General features: G+C 47.1%; 1 protein-coding gene across 3 annotated transcripts in view; it reads left to right on the forward strand.

Annotated features, from left to right (window-relative positions):
- The window catches only part of LOC119399834 (poly(A)-specific ribonuclease PARN), a 59,478-nt gene that overhangs the window by 23,248 nt on the left and 8,588 nt on the right, over positions 1 to 27,642 (forward strand). For 2 of the 3 annotated variants that reach the window (XM_037666690.2, XM_049417860.1), the window contains exons 10-17: positions 3,394 to 3,480; positions 10,739 to 10,814; positions 11,890 to 11,997; positions 13,673 to 13,739; positions 14,566 to 14,621; positions 15,949 to 16,035; positions 24,494 to 24,568; positions 26,209 to 26,392. In XM_037666690.2, coding sequence (XP_037522618.1) covers positions 3,394 to 3,480; positions 10,739 to 10,814; positions 11,890 to 11,997; positions 13,673 to 13,739; positions 14,566 to 14,621; positions 15,949 to 16,035; positions 24,494 to 24,568; positions 26,209 to 26,392 — 740 coding nt within the window. Of the gene's footprint in view, positions 1 to 3,393; positions 3,481 to 10,738; positions 10,815 to 11,889; positions 11,998 to 13,672; positions 13,740 to 14,565; positions 14,622 to 15,948; positions 16,036 to 24,493; positions 24,569 to 26,208; positions 26,393 to 26,646; positions 26,709 to 27,642 lie in introns of all 3 variants that reach the window. The other variant, XM_037666693.2, reaches the window with a different exon arrangement.

The following is a 27,642-nucleotide window of genomic DNA, read 5'->3' on the forward strand; positions in this document are numbered from 1 at the left end:
GACCCTGACTTTTGCAGCAAAACTGGAAGCAATCCAGCGCGTTGAGAATGGTGAGAAGAAGTCGAGCGTCGCGGACGGGTTAGGCATACCAAGGAGCACATTGAGTACTCTGCTCAAAAACAAAGCCGACATAAAGGCCAAGGCCGAGAAGAGTCAGCACTCGGGCGCGCGGCGTGTACGCAAAGCTGCTTTTGAAGATGTTGAGAAGTCTCTCCACAAGTGGTTCATGGACGCAAGGGCCCGAAATATTCCTGTATCGGGGCCGATGTTGCAACAGAAGGCAAAGAACTTTGCATTCATTCTCGGCGTCGAGAATTTCAGTGCGAGTAGCGGTTGGCTACAACGTTTTAAGACTCGTTTCAACATTGTCGGGAAGACTGTGTCGGGAGAGAGTGAGGACGCCAATGATGAAGAAATTCAGAAGTGGCTTGATCATGAGTGGCCCAAAGTTCTCGCCAAGTATGAGCCGAGCCAAATCTTTAATGCTGACGAGACGGGCCTGTTCTGGCAAATGCTTCCGCGGCAAACACTGGACACTCGCGGGACAAGTGCCACGGGGCAAGCAAGGCAAGGCCCGTGTGACGGTCCTATTGGCTGCCAATATGGATGGGAGCACGAAGCTGCGGCCACTTGTAATTGGCAAATTTAAAACCCCGAGGTGCATGCGGAACTGCCCCAATATTGCGGTGACTTATGCCTGGAATAAGAAGTCGTGGATGACGAGGGATATTTTCCTCAAGTGGCTGAAGGCGTGGGATTCGGACCTGGTGCGTCAGGGACGGAAGGTATGCCTTATCGTCGATAACTGCACGGCACACCACACCGATGCCCAGCTGAGCAACATCGAAGTGGTATTTCTGCCGCCCAACACCACTTCGAAGCTCCAACCGTTGGACCAGGGCATTATCCGCACATTTAAGTCTATCTACAAGCGTCGGCTGATCGACATTTTGCTTGTAAGACTCCGGATGGGCCAAGATCTGAAGATCGATCTTTTGGGCGCCATCCAAATGCTCAAGGCGTCGTGGGAAAACGTCAAGCAGTCGACGATAGCCAACTGCTTTCGGCATGCGGGCTTCGGTGGACGCACTGACGAAGCATCAGTGGAAGAATCCGAGGAAGCTGGGTTGGCATGCGCAGATGAAGAAAGCGAGCTCGCCGAAACGTGGAGCAAGCTGGAGAGCTTTGTTGGTGCGGAGCCGCAAAGCATGTGCATCGAAGACTTCGTTGGAGGGGACGACAGCACTGGTACAACGGCGGAGCTAACGGATGTAGAGATCGTCGCCGAAGCTACCGCTGAGCAGCCGAATGAAGACGCTGCCGAGGTGGATCCCGCAAGCGCTGATGGTGCCCCGCTCCCGACATCAGCTGAGGTCGTAGCCGCTTTGGCCCTTGCGCGCCGCCACTGCAGCGCGATTGAAGGCACCGGCCTTTCACTTGTGGATCGCCTGGACTATGTTGAGGACGCAGTCGTCAAACACGCCATTGCCAACAAAAAGCAGGCTACTCTTTTTCAGTATTTTAAGCCAACACAATAAATACTTTGTTTGAATCTTCAAGTGAGTATTTACTGCACCACGATTGGTTCGTTGGTTGTTTTCCACAAGTTCTTGACGCATATTTTACGTGATTTTTTATATCGAATTCTGGATATATCGAACTACTTCGCGATCGCCGTGCCGTTCGATATATCGAGGTTCGACTGTAGTCTTGTCATAGATACAGTGTTAAAAATAAACTTTTATAACGAATTTTCGGATATAACAAAGTTATCTTCATGGCAGATGTGACTTTGTTATAATGAGGTTTGAATGTAATTATTAGAAGAGGAAATGATGGTCAAAGTAGCATTTTTGAATTTCGCACCGAAAATTCAGCGCGTGAACGTCAGCATGTTGTCACTAATTTTCAAAGTCTCTGCGTATTTTGGCCACATCGGTTCAATGAAGCTTTCTGAATATTGCAACATTAAGTCATTGTTTTCTTCAGAATACGATGAAAACAATTTTTACTGATAAACGATTAGTCGGCCTTAGTAGAAGCCACCGAAATCTGTAATTTCGTGGCGAGCTCGTGTGGGAACTTCAAGGCGCCGTCACCGCCTGCATTTTCTTTTGGTGCATTTTCTCGCTTACCAAGCATCTTCTCACGTTAAGAGCGGTGGTTTTGGTAGTGTGAAATCTAGGGATGGGCGAATATTCGGGCACTTAGAATATTCGAACAAATATTACAGTATTCGAATTTGCTTCGAAACGAACTTAAATTATTCGAAATTTCGAAGTATTCAATATGAACGAATTGACATCTATAAACTAGGTCGCGGGATCGAATCCTGGCCGCAGCGGCTGCATTTTTGATGGAGGCGAAAATGTTTGAGGACCATGTACTTAGATTTAGGTGCACGTTAAAGAACCTCAGGTGGTCGAAATTTTCGGAGCCTTCCACTACGGCATCCCTCATAATCATATCGTGGTTCTGGGACGTTAAACCCCAGATATTATTATTAAACATATATAAACTGCACATAACCCCCTGTAAAGGTGGTTCCACGGCAGTGGAGGTGTGCTATACCGTGAATACACCTAACGAGGGGAAGTCTGCTCTGCCGCAAAGCCCAACTTTAAGGTTAAATTAACATATTACACTCACATGGATTTATCTTTTTTTTTTTAATATCAGTTAAAAGCTTGTTACACCGCTTTATATGTTCTAAATATAGTAAATTTTAAAATGTAACTTATTTTACAGGTTATCACGTCCATTCTATCGAAAGTCAAATCCTGCCACTATTCAGAGTTACTTCCACTTCCCTTTGAACCAAAAAGATTAACATTGGCACATGCCTTTCTACAATTTTAAAAATAATTGTGCAGGGTAGTTGGGTCATGACAAATCTGGTCATTTTTTTTTTTTTTTAATCATATGTGATATATACTATTCAAATTTGATTCGAAATTATTCGACCGAATCACTATTTGCTTCCAATTCGCTTTGAACCTAATATTAACTATTCGCACATGCCTTAGGAGCACTGTCAAAGCAGTGGCCTTTCAGTCTTCTCTTGAGCTTTTGACAACAGGAAGAAGTCTGCCAGGTTCACATCAGCGTTGATACAGCTCTGATGTGAGTTCACACCGGGTTCACATCAGAGTTGATACAGCCCTGATGTGAGCCTGGCAAACATCTTTTTAGATGTGCCGATCAGATAACTACATTATTTTTACGAGATCCAATCTCATTACTTTACAGACAGACCCCGTAAAATGGAAATTATACATAGTTGTACATATGCGGAACGCGGCTGCAACGTTTACTGACCATTCGTACGACCTCCTACCTGTTTGTGAACGGTTGAACCAAATTTAATTTACAACCCATTTCTTTTTCTTCAAGGACTACAATGAGTTCAAGAGCATGGTGAGGGCCGCCTTCCCGTGCCTGGTCGATACCAAGGTTCTCGCCAGTGACAATGCCATCAAGGTGAGTTGTTGAGCATCGCAGGAAACACTGGCATGAGCTCACTGTGATGATTGTGGCATTACAGCGATTGCAATTATACAGCGGCAACCCGCCATGGCAGTCTAGTGGTTATTGTGCTTGACTGCTCAGCCAAAGGTCATGGGATCGAATCACAGACGCAGCGGCGGCATATCGATGGAGGCAGAATGCCAGAGGCCAGGGCACTTAGATTTAAGTGCGCTTTAAAGAAAACCCCAGGTGGTCCAAATTTCTGGAGCCCTCCACTACAGTGTCCCTCATAATCATCATCATCATCATCAGCCTGTCTACGCCCACTGCAGGGCAAAGGCCTCTCCCATGTTCCGCCAATCAACCCGGTCCTGTGCTTTCTGCTGCCACGTTATGCCTGCAAACTTCTTAATCTCATCTACCCACCTAATTTTCTGTCTCCCCCTCACGCGTTTGCCATCATTGTTTTTAGACGTAAAATCCCAACAATTCATTCATTAGCAATTCAGCAGGTACTGTGTCATTGTTCAAGCTATATTCCATGGGCACGTATCCCATCAGTCAGTTTGAAGGCAGCACTTATTCACCACAGAGGTAGCGGATATCACGTGCTACACGACGCCGTGTGTGCAAAAAGAGTGTTCCACCCTCGCTGCCTTGGCTACGACTGGCTCTGGCTAACACTCCTAGGTTTACACGTGCAGAAATACCCAACAAGTTGGGTGGGGCAACGCCCGCTCTTGTAGCTCACTTGGTGGGGCATCGGAGACGTAACTTGAAAGTTGTAGGCATGGGCCCCTGCGATGGCCCAGGTGTTTTATGGTCTATTTTAATTAATTTCCATTTATGTCATCATCATTACACTATTGCAAATCAGTTCTGCGGAATCCCGCAAGGTGGCGGAAGGGTTAAGAAAGGGAAAATAGACAACCACCCGTTTGTAGCACGAAGCCACAAGGAAATCCATACGGATTTCTCAGAAATAAAGCCTCTCAGTTGCCGAAAAATTCGTCCTGGTCCGGGGTTCGAACCCGGGACCAACGCCTTTCCGGGGCGGTCGCTCTACCAATTGAGCTAACCAGGGAGCTAGCAATTGGCAGCGCGAGGGCGAATTCATCGACAACTCGAAGCAACTGGACACGTATTGCAAATCAGTTCTGCGGAATCCCGCAAGGTGGCGGAAGGGTTAAGAAAGGGAAAATAGACAACCACCCGTTTGTAGCACGAATCCGTATGGATTTCCTTGTGGCTTCGTGCTACAAACGGGTGGTTGTCTATTTTCCCTTTCTTATTACACTAAATTTAAAACTAAAAAGTGTACTCGATGCTTTCATTGACTTCATTGTTTGTTGGCTTCATTAGGTTTTATCTAACAAAGAAACTATCCCGTTGAACCGTTCCTTTGCCTTTGTTCTGCTCACAGGATGTTTGGAGCTAAATGCAACATATCGTATTTTCTTGCATATAACCCGCACCAAAAAAAATGAAAAAATTGTGCTTAAAATGTGGGGGTGCAGGTTAAAGCAGGGGTTATACAGCCGAACCCGTTTATAACGAACTCGAAAGTACCGCGAAAACTGGTCGTTATATCAGTAGTTCGTTGTAAATGGACTCGCCCTCAAAAACATGCACTTTAGCGACCAAGCCGCTTTTTTTTTTCTGCGCATTTTTATTGAAAAGTGCCAACAACCACTCCAGTGAGAAGTTGGGCCTTTTCACATTGTGAAGCGACGCCCGCTGCGTGGACGAGTTAGTTAAACCATCTTTACAGTGAACCGACACCATTTCACTGAACCGTGGTACCGCCACGTGGAGCCGATCATCCCTGGCTAGTTGCGTGCAGCGCGTCGCCTACTCGGCTCACGCCATCATTGTCGGGCCGCTTGCTGTATATTACCGTAATTACTCGAATCGAGGCTGACCTCGATTCTAAGCCGACCCCCTAAAGTCCGAAGCCCGAAAAAAAAAAACTTACCTCAAATGTAGGCCGGGTAAAATTCACAAAGAGAAAACATTTATTGAATATATGAAGATGAAACGGAGCAGTTGGTTCATCATCAAGATGCCGCGCTCATTCCGAGTCATCGTCGCTGATCTCTTTGTCGCTGTCCTCAAACAGTGCGCAATCCTCGGTGCCATCAAGCGCATTTGATATGCCGCACTTCTTCAAAGAGCGCACGTTCAAAGTTCCTGGGATGTAGTCCCACGCTGTAGCCACCCAGCCTGCCAACTGAGACAGTGGGGTTCTTCGATTTTCCACTTCTGGCTACCCGCGGGCTGCCAGAGCCAGCCAGAGCGCGCTCGTTTTTCTCGGGTTGCTCCGACCCCCCCGCGGTGCACTTCCGGTTGGCGTTCGTTTTTCTCGGGTTGGACGGTTCTGGCGACCCGCGGGGAGCCCGAGGGTCGCCAGAACCTTCCAGGACAATTTAGTCGTGGAAGCTCTCTGGAAGGTTTCGGGCTAGCAGACGCCGAAAAGAGACGATACGCGCTCGCCGCCATCTTTGTGAGGACTCGACGGATTGCAATGCGGGCGCTTGCGGACTACACCTTTGCTTGTCCTTACGCTCGGGCCGCTCGGCGCCGTTCCGCCGTGCGAGATGGCGCGATTACGAGTGGCGGCGAGCATATGGAGCTAATGTTTATTGCTTTTTCTTATGTGTCCCGCGAAGTTTCCTTCCGTGAACAACGCGGCGAACTGTCGCGTTCTAACCATTCTAACTGCGTCGTGCACATGTCCCTAAAGTTATGTACACGTTCGTACGAACGCATGGAGACCCCTTTCGAGTTTATTTTTTCGTAGTAGTATTCGATTGTGGTGTCGTGTGTGCTTTATGTGCATTTAGCTGAGACGATTGTGATCGAACTAGCTATTTCGCTCCGTCGTATGTTTGCGTGCGTGAACCCCGTCAGAACTTAACCATTTCAACTAGGTCTTCGATGTTGATAAAATGCACTGGTCGAATAAATGCGATCGCGACATTGTTTTTTGTGTGATCCTCGTTGGTCGCGAACGGCGTGCGAGCGTGCTTCGATCTACGGGCCAGTATATGAGGTATATGGTATTATGTTATGCTACGACGCGTCGATGTGAAAAAACGAAGATGAATTCAGAAATGTATACATCCTTTTGTTGCTTATTTCATCTTCGGCTTTGTCTTTTTCCACTTCTTAGTAATAATTCCATGCAGTATGTACGCGGTTATCACCTAGTAGCTGAAATAAAAGCTGAGCTAGTACATGAGATTTTTGGAGTGCCACTTTGGAAAAGAGACTCAGGCAACATCTGCCAAAACGAGTCGACGACGTATACATCTTTTTGTTGCTTATTTCATCGTCCGCAGTATGTACGCGGTTATCACCTAGTACCTCAAATAAAAGCATGAGCTACATGAGATTTTTGGAGTGTCGCTTAGGACTGGAAAAGAGGCTCAGGCAGCATCTGCCAAAACGAGTCGAAGACGCGTCACACGGAAGTCCATTTTAGATATAACGCGCACTCGTGGTACCCATACCGCCGCGTGTCTCAAGTTATGACAAAACGCAAGCTGGTCAACGCGTGTGTGCGACGTAGTACGCAATAGATCCTCGAGCTCTTTTGGGGACACGATCACTTTCGCGAGATTTTCGCGTCGTGTTGTGCAGCGACTGCCACACGTATTAAGCAGACGTGAGCTGGTTAAGCCGTTAGCGGCGCGGTAGCTCACCTTGCATCGCTTTCGTGGCGCCGTGCGCCAGCTGGCTGTTTTGTTCGCGGACGGTGCGAGTTGCGCACGATTTTGCGAACGTACGTGATCGTATCCCAAATCCGTATGCTCGAGAATGTCGCTTCAGCTCTTCAGCGAACCTAGCCACATATTTTCAAGCGGGCAATGCAGAAAAACCAACGCGCACGCGGCGCAAAGTTTCGTTTGCTGCCACGGCGGTAGCGTTTGTTTACGTTTACGCTGGCTGTCCCAGCGTTCGATTTTGTAATCTTGGGGCAGCTTCGGGTTGTCTCGGGCTTCCCACACACGTGACCAAGACGCTACTTCCTGTCCCGACCGGAACTAGCTGGCTGACCCTCTGGCTATCTCTGGCTGCCAGAGAACTGCCAGAAGTCGGAAAATCGAAGAGCCCCAGTGAGGCCCGCTTGATGCGGCCCGTCGGCATCAGCTGGTGGTCCTCGGTGCTTAACCAGTCCGTGTATTATCCCCGCAGGCGATCCTTGAACGGCTTGTTGATGCAAACATCAAGTGGCTGCAATAGGCCCGTCATACCACCCGGTATCACGGCGAGGTCGGTGTCCATTTCAGCCAGCGCAGCCTTGACGCTGTCGGTCAAGTGCCCGCATACGAGTCCAGCACAAGGAGAGAATGCTTGCACAGGAGGGCGCCTGGACGCCGCCGCCATACGATATTCAGCCACTCCTCGACCATGGCGCTGGTCATCCAGCCGTTCTCGTTGGCCCGCACAATGACGTTTTGCAGGAAGGCCTTTTTGGCGGGCAGCGTGTTCCTCTTAACAACGATATAAGGAGGGAGCTTGTGCCCGTCCGCTGTGCAGCACAGCATAACAGTTGCACGCTGCTTTTCATAGCCCGCAGAGCGCACCTTCACTTCCTTGGCCCCTTTTTCTGAGACTGTGTACGCCACCGGCATATCAAAATACACCGGCGTTTGGTCCACGTTGCCGATTTGGCCTCGCAGATACACTCTCGCTTCTCTCTTCCAAAGCACGAAACGCTGGAACTCCAGCAACTTGTCTTCATAGTCATCCGGTAACTTTTGGGCAATGGAGGTGCGACAACGGAGGCCGAAGCCAAAGCGCTTCATGAATTTCTGCAGCCAGCCTCGGCTGGCTTTGAAGTCTGCTGCCGAAACACCTTGCTCCCTTGAAAGCACTCTCGCCGTCGCCTGGAGCACTTCCGTTGTCACTGGAAGGGCAGCTGCTCGCTGTGTCCGAACGAAGTCGGCAATGCCGTCTCCATTTCAGGGTGACGGCCTTTCCGTGGACCGGCAAAAGCCATCCTCGTTGCGGCGCATGCGAAGAGCTTCTCCCGTTGGCCCCTCCAGCGACAAACATTCTTTTCGTCCACTCCAAAGTCCCGCCCGGCTTGAACATTGGAAGACGACTCCGCGGCTAGCACAACTTTCCTTTTATACGCCGCACTATAATGACTACGCTCATTTGGCGCCATTGAGCTACGCCACACACAGCCCACTCGAAGCGAGACTCGAACTGACGAACGGCTCGCCTCAACACTCGCCACAAAGATAAAAATGGCGGCCTCGCGTGCGTACTTAAGCCAGGTGTTGTCTCGGCTACTAACGGCTACAATACTGTCTAGGTGGCGCTAGTTTTGCAACACTTTTCTCGATGAAAAATGGCACGTTTTTCAAAATCCTCGAATCTAAGCCGACCCTGGAGTTTGATACAAAGAAATTCCGAAAAAACTATCGGCCTAGATTCGAATAAATACGGTATGCACATTTGGGCACTCTTTGTGCCCGCTTCACCTGTTCGTTCAACGTGGCGAAGACAAGCGCTTTGCAAGCAACGCACACTCTACATCTCCGCGATGCTCTGACAGTCCTGCACTACAGGCGCTGCGCACTTAGGTTGTCACCTAATAAAACACGCAGTATACGCTTGCTATAAGTGCATCGACGTTTCTCGGTGCCCATGCCGCTCAACACCAGCAAGCTACTTTCGTTTCTACGAAGCGACGCGCACTTTATCTCGCACGGCGCGGCGGCGGCGAACTTGCGAACGGCATCATTGCACACTTGTACCGCAATCAATCAGAACAGTGTACGCCACACATGCAGCTGAGCCGATAGCTGCAGATGACTGTGATAAGGCTGTCGGCGATAAGTCATAATGGCACATTCATCGCCGCCCGCCACATCCCCTTCGCTCTCGTCTGATGCTTATCCGCGAAGGCATCGCCGCAATCGCGCGGATGTCATCATTGATTGGCCGATCTCTGCCGTTACCGAAAAGACGAAATACATTTTGCAGCACAGTGTGGCGTCGACGCAGTGAACTTTTATGTGCCGAAAAGTAATCGCGGTCATCGCTTATTGCATTTTATGGCTTCTTGCGTTCCAAGGCATAGGTTCATCGGAGGCGGTCGTAGCTGCAGAGAACGGCGCCAAAAAGGTTGCTGTGCAGAAGCTGCCTGCAAGGCTTCGTGCTGCCGCCTATTTCTTTTTTTATACCTCACTGCCATTCTGCCACTGAAATAAGAAATGTCAGGAAAGTGAGCGACCTCGCTCGCAGCGTCCGAAATCAGCGTGCGGTGGTCATCGACCTAGGGTATCTTCATCGCGAGTAAACTGGAGCGGGGCACGCGCGAGCATGCGCCTCTGATGCTTTAGAAGGCCTGCTTTAACTTTTTTTCGCTTCGTATACACCATATCTTTACCGCGACAGTGCCTAAAGTGTTCGTTGTAAAAGTAGGAGGCCTTGAACAATGTTCGCCATATGTGGACGCAATTTCAATGGGTAGCATAGGAAAATCGTAAGTGCACCGAAATACGGCCGTTATAACTGATAGATCATCATATCTGGGATCGTTATAAGTGGGTTCAACTGTATCTAGTTTTTTTTTGTAACTGTATCTAATTCTGGCTTTCCAGTCATTATACGGTCGTTACCATGCGGTTTGCAATGATGGCGATGCGGACTGCGCCGCCTTGTTTCGGTTGTCCACGAATGTCATTTTCTCTCTTTTTCGCTGCACATTTGCGACGCTTAGCACTCGGCATGCTCCCAAGATTGTCCAAATTGACCAACTTGGGTCAGACTTACGAGCTTTTACTGTGATGGCTGATAGCTGACAGAAATCAGGAGCGGCGTTTGGATTGAGGCACTGCTTGCCACGGGGTGTCGCCACGTGCTGGGGTAGGAACACTAGTGCGATGTGGATTCACAATAGAACAGAACGAGCGCATTTCATGATGCGTGCTCAAGGTCATGACACGCACTGATGTAGCTTCTTTCCCCTTTTGTCATTCCTCCCCCTGTAGCTTCCAGCGCACTCGCGCCGGGATGAGAGAGAAAGGGGTTGAAGTGTGCGACGAAACCCTGTAACACCGCTCGTTCTCGACAGATCCAAGAAATTTTTGCGGCCATTGATTCGTAAGGCAATAAGCTTCGACACTGTTGCCGTTCAATAATTACTTGGAAAAATGGTTCAGGACACCTTTAAAAGTCTTGATGTTGCGTTTAGTTCAGTGAGCACAGTACATTACTTTTTTTTACCACTCTGCCCCCCCCCCTCTCTCAGGACTCGTTCGTCACTACTGCCCTGGAGTTGCTGCTCAAGCAACTTCGCAACAGACCATCCTGCGTGCCGCCCGTGGGTGAGTTGCAAGTATTAGTCCCGCAGGCCAGTACCGTAACATTTTTGACAGCGGAAACTGTTGTGAGATCACAACAGCAGCCAATTTTTATGCTGTAGTTGTCCGTCGCCAGTGCCTGTAAGCACTATCGCGCGCGATAAAGAAAGAGATATCCAGGAACGAGCGGGATTTGAACACAGGTCCGTCGCGTGGCAGTCAAGTATTCTACTACAGATTCACGCCGGTGCTCGAATCTCCTTCGCAAAATGACCCTGTGCAGACTTCATGTCGATAAAGGAATCACGTTAGCAAATGGAATATAGCGTAGTAGAAGTGTAAAATAACAACCAGTTTTCACAGAATGCGAATTGCGTAACAGGCGGGTGGTTTAAAGTTTCCCACCCTTTACAAATGGCTCAGCCATAATTCTGCATCGTCATCAGCCACAGCATCAGAAGTGCACACAGTCCCTTACAGATGTGTCGTGGGTACCTCGCTTGTCCGCAGAATGATGAATATAATTGCATAGTGGGTACTTCTCTACTTCGCAAAATTATGATGATATATGGCTTAGTGGGCACCTTGCAACTCTACTCGCAGCAGTCACCCCAAGAGAGTTTACAATGGGCTCTAGAAAGGCCACTCCTTCAGCTTTTACAGTGACTGCGTTGTGTGTTTTGCACAGGCCTGGCAGTTTTTTATGATTAGAGAAGGTTGTGCTAGTTCGTCAGAATTCATCTTGTAAGAAAGTGAGGCATGTAAATTTAGGTTGCGTCATGGATTATTTATGTTTGTGTAGGTCTGTTGCCGTGCAGAGAAAATCTCAAATGAAAACACAGGGCAGTACGCTCTAGAAGACGAGCCTGTGAATTTTCTTGGCTTCGTATGCCTGCACTGCTGAAGAAAGTGTTTATTGCATTGCTTTAGTGTCGCAGTAGCTTTTTTTTTTTTTAATTTTCCACGGGTTGTAGTTGGGGCCGCAGGTTGTATGCAGGGGCGGCTTATATGCGAGAAAATAAGGTACATTCGTGAATCCAGCTGCGTCCAAACAGCCAGTGGCGCCGCAAACTACTTTGTCTGCTCCCCTTTGTCCCAGAGACCGAAAACGGCTACGGCTACAGCTTGAACCAAGCCAAGTACCATGAGGCCGGCTATGACGCATTTGTGACGGGCATGTGCTTATTGGGCCTCTGCCAGCAACTCGGTAAGTCTGTTGCATGACCACTATCGATGTAACGAATATGGATGTCACAATGTAACTGCGAGCGTGTAGAGTTGTCGAGCAGAAAACGGGGCAGGAAGGAGCGACAGGACTTCGGCTATGCGACTGGACTAACAGACGTAGTTGGCAAAGTACAGATCAACATGCAATTGTTTGTTCATTCTCATTATTGGTTCTCTAACAAAGACACAACTAGCCTTTAAATTTCCCTTCTTTCGTTCCTTCATAGCGAGGGGTTATTGGTCAGCTGCCAGCTCGTCAAAAGATGATGTGCTTCATGATGACAGCAGGCAAAAGAAAAGTGCTCCATACTCGCCGTCGTGGCTACAGCTATGGGCCAGTTATACCCAATAAAGTGTTACACCCAATATACAGTTATACTCAATAAAGTGTTATACCCAATACAGTAGAACCCCGCTGATACGTTTTTGAAGGGACCATAGGAAATAAACGTAAGAGACGGGAAACGTAAGAGCCGAAAAACAGGAAAAACGGCAAAATATTTAGTGGTACAGAATTTTATTTCAATTCTTACGAGCAGCACGAAAATTGGCGCGCTCAGCCGCGATCTAGTCGATGGATAGAAACGCGGAGCTTAGGACGGCCTTATCCACAGGAATGTAATCAACGTATGTGATTTTTTTAACACCAGCAGCTGTAGGCATGAAAGAACTAAGCACACGCAATCACGACCGGCGTGGCGAGTCCGACCGCGAACCGCACGCACGACCATGCGAGCTCCAACCAGCTCGAACTCCTCCCGTTCTCCGACAAATAACGATGATGATGAGTCTACACCAACGCGATGGCAGAAGTGAATGCCAATCTCGAAGGCCTTGCTTTCGCAAGCAATTACGTCATACATGCCATGTTTGTGCAATGCAAATCTCAGAGGCTATGCTTTTGTCAATAGTAAATGCCAATCTCGAAGACCTTGCTTTCGCGAGCAGTTACGTCATAGACGCCATCTTTGCCATTTGGATCTCGAAGGCCATGCTTTTGTTTGCATCAATTGAAAGATTCTGTTGCTTGCGCCTCTCATGCGGCTAATATTACGGTCAAACGAGGCCAAGCTGCGTGAAAATGCGCCATGGCCGCTCTCTTTGGTAGTCACTCGGTCGGCTCCGGGCGCACTTCGCGACGTATCATACGGGAACGGTCCGACAGTTACGACGTAACAGCGGGGTTCCCAATACATTGTATCCTATGGGAGCTATGCCGGGACCGGCGGAAAACGACGTAACAGCCGGGAAAACGCAGCAGTGAGGAACGTAACAGCGGGGTTCTACTGTATACAGTTATACCCGATAAAGTGTACGGGACGACGACCATCGCCGTAGTTCATTTGGTAGAGCATCACACGCGTTATTTGAAGTTTGCAGGTTCAGTTCCTGCCGGCAGCAAGTTATCTTTTGTCCACTTTAATTTCTTCAGATTTATATCATAATTACTAAAAATAACATCCCCTATAGTATTTTCCTTCACTTGACTGTCTGTTGGTTTTCATTAAAGTTGTTCTAAGAGTCTGTCACTTGGCTTCACTTGATTGGACTGCAGTCCCATCACCAGCGGGTCAGACCCGGGTAGCATTTATTCAATTATATGATTTGTGAAGACATTTGTCAATGTCCATGGCTTGTGTTTGTCACTCACACAGGTAAATACAAGGACCACTCCGTCGAGCTGAAAGAGACCAGTCCGGTCTTGAAGCCATATCTCAACAGGTGTGTGGTTTATGTGTCACCTCCTCTTCAAGCTCTTATGATCTGAGAACGTTTTGTGTGTGCATGTGTTTTTGTTTGTGTGTTAAAGGCAGCACTTACAGAATTAAGTGTTAGCAGTACTTCTTCAAGTATGCACGTGAAACGCACAAACACCTTTGCAAGAAATCCAAGTGTTTGGGAGAGAGAGTTTAACATTTGTGACAAGACCAATTGGGCCTAGGATTCTTTTTTAAATTACCGGACATCAGTAAGCTCTAAAAAAAATTGAAGCATGAAGTTTACAAATCTGAAATTCTACACTAAACACAAATATGGCAGGTTTTGTAAACTTGCACCCCCCCCTCCCTTGTTTTTTTTAACTCGTTCACTGATGTGGCTCGCACCTGGCAGAGAAGCTCAGTGGTAGTGAAGAACTCAGTGGAGTGCTCAGTGGAGGGCGAAGCTCAGTGGCGTGCGAAAACACCTGCATACAGTCAAATATTGTTCTAGCGAAGTTGCACCGGAAACAATAATTGTTTCGTTACTTCAAAATATTCATTACAAACATCTATTCGTAAGACTGTAATGGCAAGACTATTCTTCATGTACTACTGTGTTATAACATATCATTCGTGATATTCATGTTCGTTGCACCAAGGTTCAACTGTACATGGATCTAGATACATGTTCAAAGTAACCTGCAGACCCCTGGGATCATTTCTCGTGTAGTACCAGTGCTCCTTTGGCACATTCAGTCCTGTGAATCCAGTAATGAGCCAGTTGTCAATTAATCAGTCAATCACTGAATCAATCAATCAGTCAACTATTTTTCCTGTTCTCTTTGCAGGGTCCACATGATGCAGTCTCCAGACATTCCCACTCTAAATATGGCTGGAAACGAAGGTGAGTGAGGTATTCCGGCTGTGGAAACGCATGATGCGGCACTATTCCCACTAGAGTGGCAATATGATAATGCATCTTTCGAATGGGAGTTGTGTGCTTAGTACTGTTACTTTTGAAATGCGTTGATATTTTTGTTTACACTTATTAGCAAGTTCGAGGCAATATGTATGCACACACACAAAAAAAAACTAATAAAAGTACAGATATATCAAGAGCACAAGTTACCCCCTCAGTGACGGGAAAGCACCACTCCCCCCACCTCTATGCAACACTGGCCTACTTGAATACCACCCAAAAGCCCGATCTCTGAGCGCCTGCGCCTGAAATTTGTCGTCAAAATCCAATCTTGCTTTCCCACACAATGATCGCATCCTGAACTTGTCGCGCCATGACAATTTTCTGAGTCCCGCGAGCAAAAGCGTGGCCTTGGAGATTTCTATTCCAAGGTGGTACCTACGACAACGTAGTCACAAGTAGTGCTTAGAGCTTTTGCATTGGCTCATCATCAGAAGTGTTTCCATGCCACGCTTCCTTTAGTCTGATCGTGTTGCCCTTGTGTTTCTTGTGTTCGTGAGCCGTCATTCTGAGGTGCCATGCTGAGGAAGTCCTCATGCACTCCGTTTTTTTTTTCCCCCAGGGATAACCTTGCTGCCGATTTCGTGTGCTACGCTGAAACCTCGATATAACGAAATATCTGTTATAATGAAGTGAATGAGGAGTAGTCTTCCAATACATACAGTGTTAGGAATACACCTTTATAACGAGTTTTCGGATATAACGTAAGTTATTTTCATGTAAGATATAACTTCGTTATAATGAGGTTTGAGTGTGCTCGTTTGGCATCACAACCAGAAGCACCTACATATGGAAGCTGTCCGCTCGTTTAAAGAAAGATCACGTGCTACGTGACGCCAGCTGGCAAAAAAAAAAAAAAGAATGTTCCACACTCGCCATCACGGCTATAAGCGGCACTGACTAACAATCCTAGGTTCGCATGCACATACATACCCGATAAAGTGGACGAGAAGACGAGCGCTGCCTTAGCTCAATTGTTGGAGTAGCGGGCGTGTTATCCGACGGTTGCAGGTTCGGTCCCTGCCGGCGGCAAGTTGTCTTTTCGTCCACTTTACTTTCTTCACATTTAGATCATAATTACTACAATACAGTTTTTGTACGATCGGCATCCCCCATACCTTTCTTGGCTTCGTTATCGGTTGGTTTTCCTTAAGGTTGTATCATACAGGGAAATGAGCCCTTGAAATTTTTTTTCTTTCGTTCATTACACGTGGAAAATTAATTCAATGTCTTCAACTCTTGTCTGCCGCAGTGATACCGTCTCGGAGCCACATTTTGCACGCGACTTTCCCCGCGGAGTGGCGCGCCAACGACCTCTACCAGTTGTTCAACAGCTTCGGTGAGTTGGGAAAGGGTTGGGCGGGGTGAGAACTGAGCTGAGTCGCCAAGATGACATTTCCATTTTCTTTTTACATTTTTTGATGGTCATTGCTGACAAAGGGGACCTTTTGGAAAGCCAGTGACAGTGCTTGAATACCAGGCATCATACTTTTTGTTTCACATGTAAAAAAAATCCTTTAAGAGAGCTTGTTCCCGCCTATTTACTATAAGAAAGAATTGTTGCTATAAAGTGAAGCATACCATGTGGAGCTGGAACACAAATGCGACGAGGTGGATGCCCGACGACATGACCATTGTGTCGTCTTGTTTGTGTTTCTCTCTTGTGTTGCATGTGTCTTTTATTGCGATAGCAATTATATGGACAGTCTCGGCTGGAAAATGTCTGTCCCCGTCGCCGTCATGCACCGTATATGTATAAGTATGCATATATATATATAAAAGCCCCAAAGAAAAATAATTCAGAAAAATGCATCCGAAGCGCGGAATCAAACCAGGGACCTCTTCCTCCGCAGCGAGAGGCGCTAGCCACTACGCCACGAAACGCAGATCCTCCACGTAGGTAATGGCGAGCGTTATATACACATCCTTTACCGCTGGACGGACTCAGAGACGGCTGCGCTTATAAGCGTTTCTTCATTACCAGCGAGATGGCGTTAGGAGCGCGACAGGCGCATTTAAAAGTTGTCGGCGAGCTCGCTCTCTTCTTATTATACTTGCGCAGGTAGAACCTTGCCCTTCCGCTGTCTGCTGGCGCGGTTTTCTTGTGCTGAGGGGAACAGGGATGTTTCACGCTTTCACCGGGATGTCCGCGCTCATGTTACGGAGCCTACGAAAGTCACTCGAGCTCAAGGGACGCCGCTAAACAAACAAACAGAAGATGAGCGCGAACTATCAAGTGTCACAGCTCGACACTTGAAGCACGTTAGTTTCATTCGCTGCTTCGGCCGCCTTTGCAACAGGAGCGCTGTTCAAACTGAGAGTATCCATTGGCGAGCCTCACTTCATATAGCATTAGTTTCTTGCTATCGCATTCATTGCTTTGGCCTTGCGGCGAAACTGTGACTTTTTTAGTGGCAACGTAGTCTTGCTAAAAAAAATGTTTGTAGAAAGAGGAGAAAACATGAGGATGTGTGTGAATTTTATGAACTTGGACATGAAAGACAGCGAAGCTGTTAAAGGGACACTGAAGGCAAATATGTGGCTTTTTTTTTCTTTTTTCAAAAAGAGCCACATGCAGGAACCGAAACTGGGCTGCCGTATTTACTTGAATGTAACGCGAGTTTTTTCCAGATTTTTGCTACCTAAAGTCGACCCTCGCGTTACAATCGAATACCGATATAACAATTCTTTGTTCCTGGACGCAATGAAAAGTCACCCCTCGCATTACAATCGTGGTCGCGTTACAATCGAATAAATACGGTAAATGTCACGAGAGCGTAAAGCGCGCCTAAGTACCTTTAACTTACTGAAACAGTTAGAATCAAAATGGGGCCATTCCTGATTGTAACGTGAATTCAAAAAGACAGTTTCTAATCAAAAATGAGCCGAATGCTGCATCTGTTTCAATCAAACTGAGCCACATTGATTAAACCAGCGCTGCGTCAACAATCGTGACCGAAGCAACCAACATGGTTTTATCCAATCTGTTTCATTGGTGTGCTCATTGCTTTGCTATCGTGTTTACGTTCCACAATTAGTTTTTCTCGGGCGATTTGGCACTTACTGATGGACATGATGTTGTAGGGCAAAACTCGAATATAAAGAGTAAAAGGCCGACTTTCCTACTTCTTTTTGCCTCTTAGTGTTCCTTTTCAAGTTTAGCGCTGCAGTATCATGTCCTTCTTTCGCTCGAAGACGATATATTTGAAATAAAAGATATGTGAAATGAAGATGCTGGGTACCGATCTATTCCTTGAAGAAGAAGTTATCCGAAACGGCACGGCATAAAACGAGCTCCGAAGAAGAAGAGCTGGAGGTTTTTTCAAGGCCTTCAATAGATGCCAAGAACAAGAAAACGCTGCCGACAATCCAGAATAGTGCGCCTTTTGCCAGGAAGGACCACTCGTTCTTCAAATCTAGTCGTCGCCATTACACGCATGCGACGGAGGACGGCACCGACAGCAGCACAAGGATGATGTTAATTTTATCACAGAATATTGCTATGTCGTACATTCGAATCGTTTTAGACTTCTTTTATGAGCTAATTCAAGCCCAAATGAAATGTTCCAATCTGTAAGAGCCAAATACAAACTTTACTCCTGAATACCGACGACAGTGGGCTATATAGATTTTAGCCACAAGACACATTTGACTTATTTAGCGGACAGGAACACACTGGCAAAAAAATTGTTGGAGCAGGCCCGACCATATTGGCAGGAGCAAAAAGTGCGTTTTTCTCAGTTTCAGGTAAAGTACATTTGGCTCTTTTAGCAAAAAAACGCCACATATTAAGTCAACGTTGATAGTTGAAATAGCGGTCCAGAAACCTCGTAGTGCTATTTATGTGCCAAGGAAGTGCTTATTTGGAAATAAAATCACGTTTTAGTGGTCTGCATCGCGTTAGCGCACTTTAAATCACCCGCCTGAAAGGAGTCTTTCTCACGTCACTGTTGCTGTGCCCAACGCTGCCCGCCTTTACTGCGCATCGGCGTGCACTGGCGGCGTGCACCATTCGGGCATCTGGCAACATCACGTGCGTGCAGCATTTTGTTGAACTTTCTGTCAGAGCGACTTTCACAAGCGCGCAAAGCACATGTGGCAGTATGTGATACCGAAACTACCACTGAGGTGCGACCGCGTGAGCGAAGCAGGGCGCCGGGCGAAACGCAGTTTGGCGAAAATGGAACGTTTGAACCATGCGTGCCGTTCCCCATGGCAACGCCAAAAAGGTTCTTTTTTCCATGAATCAAACAGAAACGAACAAGCAGCATTTTATTACGTCTTTTGATGCACGGAAGGTTCTTTCTTTATTGCAGCTAGTTTGATTACGAGTGATTAATTGTAGGCAGACTCTCATACGTCATCGGGATCAATTCCAAGATGTCCCACTCGTGGCGCTCATCGTGTGATACATTTAGCTTAATTTCTCAGTAAGTAGGGCACTGCTGTTGATAATATTGCCATTTTAGACGTCGTACATTGAGCTTTCACTCTGACATGAATTATTTGCCTTTAGTGTCCCTTTAACAAAGGAGTTCAACATAATCAAACAGCACACTGGGTATTCTTTTGGGAGCTTCACAATGTTCAGAAATAGTTCTATTTCATCATCGTTATTGTATTAACCCCTCCTGCCCCCTCCCCCCCATCGTTCGCCTATGTGGCGAAGTTTTTTTTGTTTTCGTTCAGTTCTGCCCCATTGCCGTTGATTTTTAACGAGTTCTCTGTCCCTTACGGGCTGTGGCAATAAATATTCCTGAACCTGCAGTGTGTTTTAACATTAATTGAATTCAACTTCTAAAAATATTCTGCGGTTCTCAGCAGCTCTCTGTTTTTTTATTTTGCATATGCGTTTCAGATAAAAGTAAGTATGCGTCTGAATCAGCATGTGTCAGCATTATCTCTGTGCTCTATGTTCTTCGAGGCCATAAAAAGGATGGTCCTTATCAGCGTTCCCTAGCATTCTTTATGGGAAAGGAGCAAGTGCCAAGTTTCCACGAAAGGACACATAGTCAAGCAAGTCAAATGATGATGATCGTTGTGTGACAAAAAGACTCTCTTCATACACCTTGCTTTTTTAAAATGTCCGTGTACCACTCGCTGCAACCACCATGATGGTCGATATTTCATGGTTGCCATCGACATGATTGTCGATGAGGCTCATGCATTTGTGAATGCACGTGGCCAACGAACGCCGAGTCAAAACTAAACTATTGTTTACCATAACCGCTGTGGACGAAACTGCGGCTGCTATTGACGCGATCACAGATGGTGATTACTCAGTTCGGAAGGCAGATGGTCGAAAGGGTGTCGTGCAGGGTGTTAAACACAGGTATAATGGCAGCCAAGGAAACAGTAAGGCTGAACCACCGTGGAAAAAAAACAACGCTGCTTAAAAACACTGACAAGAAAGAACGCACGAGGATGGGCGCTGTCCTCTTTTGTCCGTGTGATGAAGAAGCAGCGTTCTTTTTTTTTCATGATGGATTTATACCAACAAGCTTGCATCCAAACCCCCTTTTAACCCCTTGGCCATTTTGTTTTTTGAGAGTTTATCTGGCTAAAAGCTTATTTTTTTTAATTTGGTATTGAATATTTTGCTTATAAAAAGCATGTTTTGATTGACGAAAAAACAAATTGCTGCGTGTGTTAAGTAAAATGAGCATAATGAAGTAAGCATAACGATGGTGTCCTCTGAGCAGTCCTCCTCGTCTGATGAACGGCTCATACCGATGTCATCATCACTATCGCTCTCGCTTCCAGAGTCAAAGTAAACTTCGGTATCTGAATAATTTCTGCCTGAAGAGCTGGACGATGATGAAAAACTTCTTTTCCGGGACGATGCATGAGCAATGCACATGTCGCCTTCGTTGGATTCCATTTTCTAAACGCTAGTCCCCAGGAAATGTGAAATGGCAGTTAAAAAAAAATAAAAGAAATTGTCGAGCAGGTGCTGCCACCTTTGAAGCGATGCACGAACTAGCTTGGGAAGGAGTGAGTCTCGTTCAGAACGCTCATGGGGAGATATCACAAACAGATGAGCCACACTCGTCCAAAACGGTTAAGGGGTTAATGAGAATGACATGGAGGTGAAGGGGGACAGTGAACAGGGTTAACATGCACCCTTTCCCCTGGTCTTCTTTTTGTTTCATCTCGGCCCTTTTGGTTCTGGTGTTTTGTTGAGGAGATTAGCCAGCGTGCTATTTCGGGGTCACGGGGAGGGGCGATACCTCTGCCGCCATCGCCTGTCTATGCACGTGGTTTCCTCGATCGCCCCATGTCAACTGTGAACATAACCCCAACGTCAATTCACGGTGAAGACTGAACTATAGTCGGATACAACTTAAGGGGGGACGCGGCTTTCGTATCGCGCAAAATGGCAAAAAAATCGATTTTTTGAAAATCACATTTTCAGTTTCTGTAGCCCTTTTTCTATCTGATTCCAAAATATCTTCACTGAAAACCACCTAGAAGTGCTTTAAAAAATTTGTTGCACGTGCTGAGTTGGCGAAAATTATTGTGGAGATCGCAAAAAAACGGTGGTTTTCAAAAAAGTCTTGCTCCGCAACGGCACAACCGGGCGCCGCCATTTTGAGCTCGCCGTAAAGAGCATTTCTTCGTTTTCAAATTCCCCGCCTCAGCTGGCTCCTCCCTTTGAAAACAAGCGCACAAAAAGCAAATCTCTGAAGGTCGTTTCGAGGCCTCCAATTGGCCGCGTCCGCCATGTTGCTCCAGCACGCCTCGTCATTGGTCCGATGCTCGCTCCGAGAGGACAGCCGTCTGCTGCTTACGCGTCGCGATGTTACCTGATGTTACGACTGTCGAAAATCGCGCTACTTAGTGACGCGTTCACTCGTCCTGTGTGCACGGGTCGACGATAATTTAGAATATGATTACCCTGTAGTTTGACAGCTGCAAGCGGAAGCGCAGTCATCAGTGTACGATAGACGATAGCGTGCCGCGCTCGTCGCGAACATCGCAGATGCGCGTCTCGGGTAGAAGTTCAGCTTGTCAGCACTTCGTACTCCGAGACGAATAACTTCGCGCTACTACTCTTTGTACTCGCGATCGAACATGACTTGCTTTGAAACATCGGGCACCGCGGCCACGCACACCGCGACCGAGCTTACTGCTCGGAGTCGTGGCTAGGCCTAACTCCGCTCACGGCGCTGGTTTACGAGACGAATCCGAACTTTGCGGGCAAGGACATCGCGCTAGCGGACAAGCCGCACTGTGCTTCGTCACAAGCAGCAAATCGCATCGTCCGCTGGCTCCTCGAAAGTGCGGATGGACATTTTACGAATCGGCAGCGGACCTCCCGGCCAAGCTCGTCGCGCATTGACCGCTCGGAACAGCGGCTAGCGATTTCGCGCGTCGGCGCCGCAAAATGCGAGACCAAGCACGTTATGTGCGCCGATGTTTCGTCGCCGCGGCTAGGAGCATTGTGCATTGTCACCGAATGCCGCCAGCCAGCATATCGTGCGCCGACTTCCCGGACCCCGCGGCCGAGTACATCGGCTTGAAAGAAAGCGCTGGTGACGCAATTTAGGCACGTTTGGATTCGTGCTTGGTATCCCCGCTAGCTCTGATGAATCTTCGAAAATAACGAATGCCTCGCAAATTACCGTTTCCGCGACCGAGTGGATGAAGGAAGGCATCACAGGCGGGGTTTGCAAATGAGCGTGGCGTGTGTGAAGCAGGGAGTTGAATTTATATCTGACCAACTCGCGTTATTGAATAAACTGCTCAGATATTTGATCTCAGAAATGTTTGCAATAACTGTGCCAATTTTCATCAAAACCTACGAAGGAAAATGCCACGTCCCCCACCTTAATTTTATACAGAAGGTCACTGGAAAGAATGACCTCCGGTACGCATGCATTGTTTGTGATGAAGACAGTGATACTTCCCTCACTCTGAAGAAAGAACATACAGATTTATTCCACTGGCTAAAGAAGACTGTATAAATCATGTCAAAGAGAGGATGGGTACAGCTCTCCAACACATGTGTCAAGAAGCAAGAAGGATAGACTAGGAGGATGGGGCAGCCTGACTGAAGACCTGATTAAAAGACTGACTAGTTGTTATGGCATGGCTATCCGTGACAACATTGGCCTGACGCAGGACTTGATCAAAAGGCTCACCAGCTATTATGGCCTAGCACTGCGAAGCAACACGGACGTCGAAGATATGAAGAAAGCAGTGATGGCCACCTTTCATAATGTTTCATCGACAGATGCAGAACCTCATCAAGAGCTCTGTCCTTCCGGTGCCCGCAGCTGGTGCAGGCACCGTGCAGCAGAGGCAGAGGGGAAGCCACAACTTCCACACACGTATAACCTGCCCAACAAAGTTGTTGAAGCGTTGCGGCCAGTGTACCAACGCCTGTCTGACCCTCAACTGCAGGCTCGTTGCAGTGGCAACAAGACACAAAATGCCTCTGAAAGCCATCACTCGGTGATTTGGTCACTAATTTCTAAGCAGCAGCATGCCTCCCACTTCACTGTGGACGTAGCAGTCCATGAGGCAGTTGCGAGGTACAATGCAGGCAACTTTCAAGCTTACACCAAGATTTGTGCTGCAATGGGTGTGCACCTGGGGCCCTTACCCTCCACAGGGCTGCTAAAAAGACGCTCAGCGAGCAAGGAAGTCATCGCACATGCATGAAGTGAAAGGGCAGAGACGCAAAAGGTTGCCTCTACACAAGAACACCAAGGACTACAGTGCTGGTGCCTTCTAACAAATGTAAACAACTTCGAAAACTTTGATAGGCTTTTTCTCACAAGTGTGTTTTGGACATTGTGCATTGCTCGTGGAAAGAGTAGCACGGGAATGACTGGACCGATTTTGATTCTGTTTCTTTTTCCTGAATCCCTGAACACTGCTTGTGGGTATGACATTCTTCAATTTCTTGTTTATGGCCCAGTTATTTTTCTAGATGATGATTTGTCCATGACACTGTTTCTGACAATGTGTGTCAGCAGCCATGATGATCTCTAAAAAAAAAGAGAATTTACTAAACAATTCTGAGAGTGTCATACCCTGTAGTCTTCTTTTGAGTAAAGATCAACACCATTTGCAGCTTCCTGGCATGTTTTGTTACAGCGCTAGGCTTTCCACAAGCAGACCATATAATTGGACCATGTAGCATGATGTAACTTGAGAACTACTCAAGGTATCATGATGAAACTGCATATTTCCCTATACAAGACACTTATTAGTATGCATGCCAAATTTCATTGCTCTAGGTCAACAAACAAAAAAGTTTTTTTTCAATGCCACCTCCCCCCTTAAGAAGTCAGGAGAGGCCCTGCTCAGACGACCGAAGCGCAGCAGCCGATCGCCTCCGCGACTAAAGAAATAGTCCCACCCATGCAGGCGCCAATGTTCTCCGAAGGTGGAGCCAACGGCCGTCCCACTCATGACGTCAGTCCCGAGTGCGCACCCCATTGGTGCAGGCTTGTGTTCATCCGCCTTTGAGGAGGAAATGCCGCTGACTTCTACAGTTGTATCGGACTATAGTTGGTCCAGTCTTTACTGATTTGCTCCGAAACATTTATTTGAATTTCTTTTTGCATGCGTGAGTGCATCACTTCGACAAGAGCGCACATCTAAGGCATTTATTTCACAAGTTTTGGTTGCTTTCGGATATCCAAAAACGCAGCTTTAATTGTAATCTACCTAATTAGCTTCAAATATATGTTCCACCATTGCTTTCGTGCTTTTGTAGTGCTTATGTCATTCGTATATTTCTATTTTTCTTCCGATTATCACCCCCCCCCCCTCCAAATTTTCAGGTCAGATCACCATCCATTGGATCAACTCCACACAGGCATTTGTTGCTATGGCTAGCAGCCCTCTTGCGACTCAGGGTAAGCTTTTTTTCTTGTTTTGTTGCGTCTGCAAAATCTCTGCAATTGTCTACACGTTAAAAGTTTAAATGTGTAAGCATTTCTCTGCCAACTCAATGAGAAAGCTGTATGTCGGTCCATCACGTTAGACGATCGTCGCTATAAAGACATGAATGTATAAAACAAAAAAAAAATCAGTTTCACCTCAAGAGCGAAAATGAATGCGATAGCAACAAATTGTAATGTTATACGAAGTAAGGCTGGCAGCTAACTCCTTTGGATCTGGTCTCGCGTAACTCTATGAAACGCTGGTGTAAAAGAATACGGCTGCTCCAGGGAGAGAAGCGGATTTCGCACAGTCTCTTCGCGTTGAGAGCCCAGCACATAGAAGGGTATACGAGCCATCAGTTGATGCCTGCCGACATAGTGCGCATGCCAACGATCTTGACCGCACCCTTAGAATCAAAGTTCACAGTTGCTGCTCGAGCGACACATCCTCCCCCCCCCCCCACGTTTCATGCTCCTTCATGAAGGGGGTGGAGTAGGGGGTCGTTTCCTCTCTGCTTGAGCCACACTCAACATGCCTCGCATGCACGGTGATGTGATCACATGCGCCCCTCCGTGCGACCGAGATGGGTCGGCTCGTTTCATCTCTGCTTAAGCCGCATTCGTCGCCCCTGCTGGCATGCGTTTTCCCTCGGGTAGGACATACGATGCACAGGGGGATGTTATCGATTTGAACTTTATACGGAACATGACGCCGACGACGAAAACCTTTCGAGGGTGTCCATATAATTGCTATCGCAATGATAAATTTTCTTGCCGGTGCCAGGTTTGAACCCAGGCCCCCACACTCCGAAGGCCACTGTCTTAACCATTGGGCTGCGCAGCCATGCTTGCAGAATGAGAATGTGTCTGAACCATATGAATGCATTATACCGGTGATGCAACAAAGATCTGTAAAATGGTAACGCTAGCTGCGAAGGCTTTGTTGAAATATTTTATGATGATGAAATAAAAGCCCAACGTAGTGTACCATATAAAGCCAACATCAAGCACGTGGCAGGAAACAATCTTTTTTTTAATCTGGTTTTGGACTTCACGGGGGTTGGCTTAGATTCGAGTAAATACTGTAATACTAGTACCACCGTTTTATTTCCTTATCCGCCAAGGCATTTCGAAGGGGGCAAAATGCAAGAACACCCATGTGCTTAGATTTAGGTGCCTGTTAAAGAACCCCAGGTAGTCGAAATTAATCCAGAGTCCTCCACTACGACGTGCCTCATAATCATATCCTTTTTGGCATGTAAAACCCCATAAATTATTATTATTATTATTATTATTATTATTATTATTATTATTATTATTATTATTATTATTTCCTTGCCACAATGCCTCTGAAATTCCTGAAACTTCAGCCAAATGCCAATGTCTCCACATGCCAAGCGAACATTTTCTTCAATTCTGTCCTGCCAAAGACGGCACCTGAATGGAGCCACCTCCCGACCTCCGTCTCCAACAACCCAGGCCATTCATCTTTTCAAGCTGCTTTGTGTAACATTGTATAACGTGCATGTATTAACCACTCCTCTCTGTAGTGCCATTCGGCGTTGCGAGTATTTTAAATAAATAAATAAATAAATAAACTCTTGAAACTGCAGCTCTGAAGAAACTTGGCTCCAGCAAGACGTCGACCCAGGAGTCCTATCGCCTACAGAGCTACACCACTTACATGACAAGGCAGTCCCGTCAATCTGCGACTGCAGTGACGGGGAACAAGACGACTGCGCCGCGTGATTCTGACACGACTGTGGAAGACTCTGGCGTGGCTCGCAAGCGGAAGAGGTTCGTCGTTGTTTTCCTTTCCATGATTTTAGTGTGTATAACCTGATACTGTATTTACTCGAATCTAAGCCGACGGTTTTTTCGAAAAAACGATGCGCGAAAGTGAGGGGGTCGGCTTAGATTCGAGTGCCATGATACAGCTTTTTTTTTTCTAACCTTGCGAATTTCGGGGGTCAGCCCACAATCGAGGGCTGCCTAATTCGAGTAAATACGGTAATTGTTTCCTTTTAACGGAAGCTTTTATACACTCACAGATTTCGGTGCCATACGCGAAAAGCCCGACGCCAGCGGGTGTGCAGAAATGCAGAGTTCAAAGGTGCGCCGTCACATGCCTATTTGTGTTGTGTACTTGTCGGAGATAAGCCATCTCTAATATGCTAGTCTGATCTTTTATTAGGGTGACTTGTCATTTCACGTCGCCACATTTCATTGTTGCCTGGATATGAACGCATGACCGTTATTATTGTCTATGGTAACTGAAGTGTTGCGCCGCTATGCATGTGTATGAAGGTCCATTTCTCGACATGGAGGAATGAAACGGTTAGGAGGCATCATTGCACAGTGCGATAGAAAAAAAAACTAGTACAGTAGAACCCCGCTGTTACGTTCCTCACTGCTGCGTTTTCCCGGCTGTTACGTCGTTTTCCGCCGGTCCCGGCATAGCTCCCATAGGATACAATGTATTGGAAACCCCGCTGTTACGTCGTAACTGTCGGACCGTTCCCGTATGATACGTCGCGAAGTGCGCTCGGAGCCGACCGAGTGACTACCAAAGAGAGCCGCCATGGTGCATTTTCACGCAGCTTGGCCTCGTTTAACCGTAATATTAGCCGCATGAGAGGCGCAAGCAACAGAATCTTTCAATTGATGCAAACAAAAGCATGGCCTTCGAGATTCAAATTGCAAAGATGGCGTCTATGACGTAACTGCTCGCGAAAGCAAGGCCTTCGAGATTGGCATTTACTATTGACAAAAGCATAGCCTTTGAGATTTGTATTGCACAAACATGGCGTTTATGACGTAATTACTTGCGAAAGCAAGGCCTTCGAGATAGGCATTCACTTCTGCCATCACGTTGGCGTAGACTCATCATCATCGTTATTTGCCGGAGAGCGGGAGGAGTTCGAGCTGGTTGGAACTAGAGTTACTGTATATGCTACCTTTTACCTAAAGGTAGCATATACAGTGACTCTAGTTGGAGCTGGTTGGAGCTCGCATGGCCGTGCGTGCGGTTCGCGGTCGGACTCGCC

The sequence above is a fragment of the Rhipicephalus sanguineus genome, chromosome 7 (genome assembly GCF_013339695.2).
Source record: "Rhipicephalus sanguineus isolate Rsan-2018 chromosome 7, BIME_Rsan_1.4, whole genome shotgun sequence".
Classification (NCBI taxonomy): Eukaryota; Metazoa; Arthropoda; class Arachnida; order Ixodida; family Ixodidae; genus Rhipicephalus; species Rhipicephalus sanguineus.